An 8,830-nucleotide genomic window follows, 5' to 3' on the forward strand; every position below is an offset into this window, starting at 1 on the left:
TTTATATTTTCTCGTTCCAGGTGATGTCTTTCACACAGAATTTATCTAGTGCAATTCCATTGTTTCTGTTTCTATTACTTTACGAAAGTGTGGATGCAGATATATCGTGAGTACCGAAAATTATACAACGTCAGTAGTTATAAAAAAAATACTTTTTTAAAAAGTATCTTCATTAATTTATGCAAAATTAGTAATTATTGTTAAAAAACACCCTGTACGATACCTAAATTGCTTTATATTTTCAATAAATATCAAAAATAAGAATTCCTGGATTTTGAAATATAACGTTTGACTTTTTTTGAAGTTTTTCACTGCCTAACTATAAAGCTCCAATTTGAGATCCTCGTGAAGCTTCCATACTTAGCGGTGGGTAATCGTCGACCTATTATCCCTTTTTCAAAGGGTTTTCGCGCAATGAAGAAAATGAGGATCCTTGACACGCTTTTTGAAAGATCTAGTATTAGAATCGCGATAATACATGATGTTCAATCTGTACAAATCTTTTCGGTACTTATACCGCATATTTGGCATTTAGTTCCCATGATGGACAGTCCTTAAATATGTTTTAATAATATTCGGATTGTTTTTCAATTAAGTTAGAAATATTTGTCGAACATAAACAAATGCCTTATCGTGTGGATGCTGCATATCGATACATTCAAAAACATGTATTCAGTTCCGGAATATTCGCCTCATTTGGCGCAACAGAACATACATGGTACACTATTGGTTGCAATACTAACTTCGTGATTTCATAGTTGCCAAATTTAATTTAAATGACAGGCAAGGTATTACTAATTCACATATAATTGTATCTATTCTTGACTTAACAATATATAATATTGTAGGATTTTTCGAGAACATATATGAACCATTAAAAAATAATATTTACGAGCATGTGCACTTTTTATTGAAAAATAATTTTAATTTATAATAGCTTTACTGACTTAATCCTTTAAAGAGAGTAAAAATTAAAATATTATTTTGCAGCTTATGCCCGTTAGATTTTTATCAGGAGCAAAGTTCTGAGAAAAAGATGGAACAACCACACCACGAAGAACAAGCGTAGGTCCAAAAACTTTTCTTTTTTTGATACTAAGTTGTGTAATTTTTAGCACTGGCTTAACAATACATGATATTTTACCTGAGGATCCCAGTAAATACGATAAAATGAGACCTCCAAAGAGAGATGGAAATCCCACTATTGTTTATTTTCACGTCACTGTCATGGGTTTGGATAGCATCGATGAGAATTCGATGGTACGGTCTTAGTTAGCAATAACTTTTGAAATAATTTTAAAAAATTCTGCTAAGAACATACATAAATGTTTAAACTTTATAGAAGTATAGTCATGTATTGTCTTTCCATTAAAATCAAATAATTTTCTTTGTGCTTGCAGACCTACGCTGCGGATATTTTTTTCGCTCAAACTTGGAAAGACCATCGTTTAAGGCTACCGGAGAATATGACTTCAGAGTACAGACTTTTAGAAGTAGAATGGTTGAAGAATATGTGGAGGCCTGATTCATTCTTTAAAAACGCCAAGTCCGTCATTTTTCAAACTATGACGATCCCGAATCATTACATGTGGCTTTACAAAGATAAAACTATCCTTTATATGGTCAAGTAAGTTATAATTTTTCTCTAAGTAGGGCTGTATGAAATTATTTGGTTTTAGGTTAACACTGAGGCTTTCTTGTGCAATGAATTTTATGATCTATCCCCACGATACTCAAGAATGTAAACTGCAAATGGAGAGTTGTAAGTACTACTCTATTAGTTTTAAAATATAATTTAATTGAAAGTCTGAATATTCTGCTGTATACAGTATCGCATACTACCGACGACATGATATTTCAATGGGACCCAGATGTGCCCTTGGTAGTGGACGAAAACATTGAACTACCCCAATTAGCTTTGGTAAAAAACTATACAGCTGACTGCACTCAGGTTTACTCTACAGGTAATCAAACCCATATAAAATCTTCATGATTACTTGATTACGTATTTTTAAGGCAACTTCACCTGTTTGGAAGTGGTATTCGTATTGAAAAGAAGACTGGGGTATTATTTGTTTCATACTTACATTCCCACGTGCTTGATTGTTATTATGTCGGTGAGTATTTATAGTACATAGGCTTTATTTACTTTATAATCTGTCGAAATATCCCCCTTCTTGGATGTAAACAGGTATTTTTTTAAATTTTTTAAACATTTTTGCAATTTTGAAAATGTTCCGGACCTCGCCCAGATCTAGGGATCTACACTTTTATTATCTAAGTTGTACTGATGGTAATACAGAAAAAATTTGCTTGCCCTTTCTCACATCCACACTGTTTCTTTAAACAAACTCTTTGACTTTGAGATGTAATTTTAACAATTAAGTACCTATCACTCACAATTCAATCTATTTTTAGTGGGTGTCGTTTTGGATAAAACCTGAAGCAGCACCTGCTCGAGTTACTCTAGGAGTTACATCTTTACTTACTCTATCTACTCAGCATGCTAAGAGTCAAGCTGCTCTCCCACCGGTGTCTTATTTGAAAGCCGTCGATGCGTTTATGTCAGCATGTACTGTGTAAGTATCACGCTATCTATGGCGTTAAACAAAAAAGAAGTGCAACTGAACCTTATTTTTTTTTGTTACATGAATGACCTAAAATGAATCATCTCCGTTTCTTCTCTAGTTTCGTCTTCATGGCTCTAATGGAGTACTGCTTGGTCAACATAGTCCTGGGAGATTCGGACGCACCCAAGCCTCCCCAGCCACCCAAAAAGGCCAGCGCGACGAACAACATATTCGATGCGCCCAAGGAGAACTCCCTGCTACTATGCGCCCCTCCAAAATCGCCTCCGTCCCCCACTCCTGCGCAAATACGGAGGAACAGAGCCATCAACATCGACAGATTCTCTAGGATATTCTTCCCTTTGTTGTTCACCGTGCTTAACTGCACCTACTGGATTTTATTTGCTGAATATATTTAAGTAGATTACTGATGCGCAGCTTGACCAATATCATCTTGTCCGCCAGACCAAGAAGAGAATCGTCAGTAGAAGTTACAAACACAGGAGGCTTAGATACCTTCTGTGGAATGTTAGGCACATCCATGTTCACCGTTTGACAGACAGAGAATGAGCTACGGTGCTAGAACGGCAGCATTACCACTGTTGAAATTCGCGGATAAGATGAATTGGGTCAAGCTGTACACGTGAAAGAATAAGATTTCTTGAGCATATTTACATAATTTCTATGTAGGACATCAAATTCAATACAGTATACCTAGTCTGACGAATAGTAATGGATAAATGAAAGGGAACAAATAATATTATCAAGACTTTAGCTACTTGTGTTGCAGGGTGAGTTTCAATTATATTGTACATAGTTTGGCTAATTAAGATGCACTAGTTATTTGAGGATGGATGAGATTTTATCTTCGACAATTCCACAACGACAAATTTGAGAAATTTAAGATATAGCGCTTTTCAGTAATGCTGATTAAGGTTATGTAGACAGAATAAGAAGTCCCCAAAATGATTAGAATTTGGTAATTACAACAGGTAATTTTCCAAAAATCGTTTCAAAAAGGTACATCCAAAAGGCCACCATATAAAAATTCCTGGTTCATAGTGACCAGACAGTATTTTTCAAATACTTTAACACTCTATCTCTAAAGCTTCACTTAGAACATAGATTCATAGGAACTTTTCTTCTTAAAACGATCTAAGGAAACCCTTCTGGTAATATTTTTCTCTACTTAAGTTACACCTTCCATATTTGTGTAACCTGAGGGGTTATTTCTTTAATTATCTATCTACCATTATGATCAGTATCATAACGAGTCTGGATTTCAAAAGACTTTACTATTTAATTCTCGAAAGGGAATTTATAATTATCATTACACTTTAATTAATACGTGGGAACTTAGTAGGTACGTACAGAGAATGAATTTCAGACAATTACCGTACGTCGCTCATATAGAATGTAATTCAGTGGTTTGGAATGACTTTATCCATTATTAAATTAACCGTAGACTCTAAAACTAAGTAGACTGCTCAATGTGGAACCCAAGGAAAAACTGCCTGTTTTTCGGAAATCTATCCTGAATTCGACACCTCGCTTCGACACGCCCATTTCTTGGATCCAGACGTTTCTTCTTACTGGCGGGAACCCTGAATATCAGGACGCTTTGGCATAACTATGCCATGTTAATAGTTATCTAATGGACTGAATTTACATTTATATAAATAATTCTGCAACTAATTGGACTTACAAGTAACCCTAGCCTTCCTCTAGTGACTCCGTGTAGCAATACGGGACGGATTAGTCAATTTCATTTAATCTATTCTTATAGCTTGGAAAATCCGCCTAAAAACCAGCTATTTCTTCTAACAACTTATTCTTGGAATTCCTACGTTCTTTGGAATGCATTTCGCGCGTTATTAAAAATTAAATTAAATAGAACTTTTTCCGAAAATCGCCCCATAAATTACACGGATCTGGCTTTTGTTACATTTGTGAATATCTATAATTATAGTAAGTTATTGTTAGGTGAAGTTTAAAAATGTCACTAAATTATTAGATAATAAATGACTGTTAATTAAATTAGATTAGATTTATCCAATAATTTCTTAATACCGTAAATATTGTTTTATCAAAAATATTTCTGAAGGTCAACATAAGGGTGGTGTTGTTTTAGAATAAATACAAAATTGAAAGATAATACATGCTTTATTTCTATAACTTTGCTGTCTACATAATTTTTAAATATTTTACAATGCGCCTATATGTATATCGTATACCGAAAAATCAAACACTTGTGTTACATTTGGAATAAATCGTCTGGCATGCCCATCTAGAAATTGGGAATAACAGAATCAGGAATTGTCCCTAATTTGATTGTATGACATACTCTGATAGTCAGAATATATTATTACCAAAATGTGAACAAAACCATACTTACAGCTTTTGCTTCATTGATTCCACATGCTGCCCAATTAGAAGAAGTTACACAGTGATCGTCGTCTTTTTCAACTGAAAACAACGTTCAGTCAACTATTGTCAATAATATTTTTTTAATTTGTACTCACGAGAATCGGAACATTTTTCCGTAATCTTTAAGAATTTTTCATATATGTCAGAATCAGATTCTTTTAACGGGGCCATTAATTGTAGAACTCCCTCTGTGTTTGGATTACCATCTTCGGTCATCTACAAGAAAATGTGTATTCCATTTATTATTCAAAAATCGATGAAACCTCGGCATATTGGTGAAGACAAAGGAACACTTTGTAAGAACAAAAATTGTAGCTTTTTTTTCTGAAATATATTATTTGGCCCACAGATGTACATAAGATATTCTTAATTAAAAAATTGATGGAAGAAGGTAGATCTTCCTTACGAAAATCAATTAAAAGATTAGGCCAATTATGCAGATTCCACCAATAAGAAAGGAAAATGAAAAATGGATCAGAAATAACGTACCGAAGGCCAAAAGGCTTGCAGACAATTTAGAACAAACATTTTAAATACTCAGAGAAAATGAAGAGTGGGAGGAAAGTCCTCAAGAAGATCAAGAAATACACCTGGCTACACCTAAAAAGCAAGTACTGAAACTAAAAGAATTAAAACAGTTACCAAGGAAGGCTATAGTGAAATTAACCACTCTAATAATTGCTACTTTTAGGCTTCAGTACCTAAATTGTGGAAAAATGGTCATTATGGTCTTCAAGGCAGAAATGCGTCCTGATGAAGTTTTGTCCTACAGACCCACAACATCGAAACTTTTCGAAAAATGTTTGCAAAAAGAATGAAACCTGTAAACTGTGAAAGAAGATAAAGAATTGTTCGCTCTTTTTGAAGCAATGTTCCCAAATCCTCCAATCTTACATCTAGGACAGACATTACAAGAATCTGTCAGAATTAAGGGAAAATAAACCAGGGGTACCATAAGGAAAAAAATATAATAATTAAAAAATACTGACAATAAGATACTTACCACTTTAAAAGACTTGTGTATGCAGAAGATCAAGCATTTGGCTTCGTGGGAAGTGGGTGGTACTTTGTGAGCAACTAGTTCAGCAATGTCAGCTTGAAAAAGAAAAATATATCACCATATCGCATTTGATTCATTGGTTAAAACTAAATTCGGTAAAAGTCGTTTAGTTAGAAACACAATTTTAGTTCTTGTAACTAAAAGAAGCGAAATTATCAATACTCAGAGAAGACATGTTACCGTCAGTTGCATGTACTTCATCGATACATTTGGTTCCATATTCTTCCATTTGTTGCATCAATTTTTCTTTAAAATCTTGGTCCAGCTATAAAAGAAACAAAAAACAAATTAACTTTATAATATTATCTCTAGTAAGTAGCAAATTATTTAATTTAATTTAATACAGTAATTTTTCCTTCTGTTTATATGTAATATTATTTTATTATACTGCTACTGCTACTTACTGCGCTGGAGAGTACGATGAAACATGCCAACACCACTAAAATTTTCATTTTTCGCGACGAATTTTGTAATGATGAAGTTACAGCTAGAACCACTGTACTGATTGTAACAGTGAGCAAAAAATTCTTTATTTTATAGGCGCGTCTTCATTCACAAGTCGAAGGTCGCAGTGGAAGCACATTATTTTTCACGGGACATTAGGTAACTTCAAATAATAGACTTTGTTTCCGTAATTACTACATTTTTCTCCTAATACTAGATTTTAACATCACATTACCAACACATAGGCCGGCTATACTAATAAAAATGTTTCTGTTTTTCGATGAACATTTTTTTCGAAACTTAAATGAAATTAATTTAAGGACAAATAAATGTAAGGTTATAAACTCTTAATCATTTAATGGATTTTTAGAAAAATTGCCAAGTACTTATTGATGCCAGATAAAGTATATTACAATACAGGTATAACCTATTTTCACCAGTATTACCATTCTTTATAGTAGATAGTCTGTAGTTTAGTGTGACAGAAATGTAAGAAAAGTAGATAATGTGAATCTTAGATAAGAATAGAAGACGTATTTCATAGTTACGCAACTTATTCATTAATTAAAGGGTTCGTCCAATTGTTCCTAAATACTGAAAAAAAAATAAATGATGCAGATTTCCTAAATTATGAACAGGAATTAACACATTTCGAAAGGTTTGAGTAACAATATAATGCTGAAAATTGATTCAAATGTATTGTTAATATCTATAACCTTAAATGTTTTTTTCAGTTTCTATTGCAAATAGCAATAACAAATGCTATAAAATAGTTATAAACACATTAAAATGAATTGATGACATTAGTACTGTTAATAATAATTCTATGATAATAATTCTATATTTTGCTGTTGAATTTAATTTGTATGTTTCGATTTTTCAAGAATTTAGAAATTAAAAATGTTGTTTGCATCATGTAAGTTATTATTAAAAATATATTAGCAGGGATTGGTCAAGCAAGTTTGGATAATTTAATTAAAGGATAAGTAACACTAAGAAAACTAGTATTTATGCAACAAAATAATTCAGTTTAAGAAAAAAAAATATCTTGCTGTAATTTTTAAAACAAAAGAGGTAATAATTTTTGACTAACAGAATAATGTACAGCATAAATTTTATACGTGTGAGAAAATCTTTCTTGGGATAAATAATACAGATTCTAGAAAAAAATTCACGTTTCATTCACGAAGCGTATCTGTTCGACCACAGTGGATGCAGTGGAAAGGAAGAATTTTATTGATGTTAAGCCAGCAACAGGAGATTGCATTATAACTTTAATAGTTTTAAATTTTTATTGCCAGTTTATGAGCCAGTGTTGTATTACCGAGAATATCTCAGGTGTCAGAAGAACCGTAATATTCTCTATGTATTTAATGTAAAAAAATTTCACACGTCGTGAAAATAAATGAAGGATAATATGAGAAACGCCATAAACAAACTTTTACATACGGTAGTATTCTATGATTGTTGTTTATTTAATAAATATATACAGGGTGGGCCATTAGTGTGAGAAAGTAAAATAACTCCCTTGTTACTCAGAATACAGAAACAAAGTTTATATAAAAGTTATACAGAATCAAGAAACCTAAACTACAAAATTAATTTGAGGAATTTTTAGAAAGTTTAAACTTGATTTTCTAAAATTTTTCAAATGGAACACCCTGTATTTTATTATTCTATTTTATTCGCATATCGGCCCACTTCAACTTTTATTAAGCATGTTCTATATCTAAGATTGTTAGTTTTATAAAATAATAAAATTAACTCAAAATGGAATGATAAATTATGAACTGACAAGTTCACACAATGTGATTGTTTTTTCCAAAGCCGTGCGGCCGAAAATAATAAAAATTAGTTTTTTCCAGAAATATTGCTATATCTTAGAAAACTAACAACTTTAGGTATAGAACATGTTCGTTTATAAAAAATGCCCTGTATAAAATATCGATATTAGCTAATATAGGAGTCTTTGCCTATATTGTCATGTTTTTTCCAAAATTTGAAGAATTTTTTACATAACTTGGCAACCCCGCACTAAAATGTTAAACTGTTTATATTGCCATATATAGAATTTTCTCAAAAATCCATGTTTTAAAATATACAGGGTGTTTCATTTAAAAAATGTAATATTTGACGTGTCTCGTTTTTACTCATCGCCCTGTGTGTTTCAAATTAATTTTGTCGTTTAGGTTTTTTGATTTTGTACAATTTTTATATAGACTTTTTTGTATTATGAATAACAAGGGTGTTACTTTACTTTCTCACAGTAATGGCCCACCCTGTAAATAATAAGTTATACACTGTATTCCAAAATGATTGAACAAAATTCACA

General features: G+C 32.1%; 2 protein-coding genes across 2 annotated transcripts; one reads left to right on the forward strand and one right to left on the reverse strand.

Annotated features, from left to right (window-relative positions):
• Positions 1 to 23: 23 nt before the first annotated feature.
• Positions 24 to 2,986, forward strand: LOC108905357 (glycine receptor subunit alpha-3). The gene is made up of 9 exons (XM_018708187.1): positions 24 to 106; positions 991 to 1,065; positions 1,116 to 1,260; positions 1,401 to 1,627; positions 1,680 to 1,762; positions 1,830 to 1,964; positions 2,017 to 2,117; positions 2,419 to 2,579; positions 2,689 to 2,986. Exons 1-9 carry the CDS (start codon positions 24 to 26, stop codon positions 2,984 to 2,986), a joined length of 1,308 nt encoding a protein of 435 aa, XP_018563703.1.
• A 1,748-nt stretch (positions 2,987 to 4,734) lies between these two features.
• Positions 4,735 to 6,555, reverse strand: LOC108905411 (general odorant-binding protein 19d). The gene is made up of 6 exons (XM_018708247.1): positions 6,459 to 6,555; positions 6,235 to 6,319; positions 5,998 to 6,089; positions 5,090 to 5,210; positions 4,963 to 5,033; positions 4,735 to 4,854 (listed from the first exon to the last, which is right to left on the reverse strand). The coding sequence occupies exons 1-6, from the start codon at positions 6,504 to 6,506 to the stop codon at positions 4,822 to 4,824; spliced, it is 450 nt and encodes a 149-aa protein (XP_018563763.1). The 5' UTR covers positions 6,507 to 6,555; the 3' UTR covers positions 4,735 to 4,821.
• Positions 6,556 to 8,830: the final 2,275 nt, after the last annotated feature.

This window comes from Anoplophora glabripennis, unplaced genomic scaffold, assembly GCF_000390285.2.
Source record: "Anoplophora glabripennis isolate ALB-LARVAE unplaced genomic scaffold, Agla_2.0 scaffold42, whole genome shotgun sequence".
NCBI classification, from domain to species: domain Eukaryota; kingdom Metazoa; phylum Arthropoda; class Insecta; order Coleoptera; family Cerambycidae; genus Anoplophora; species Anoplophora glabripennis.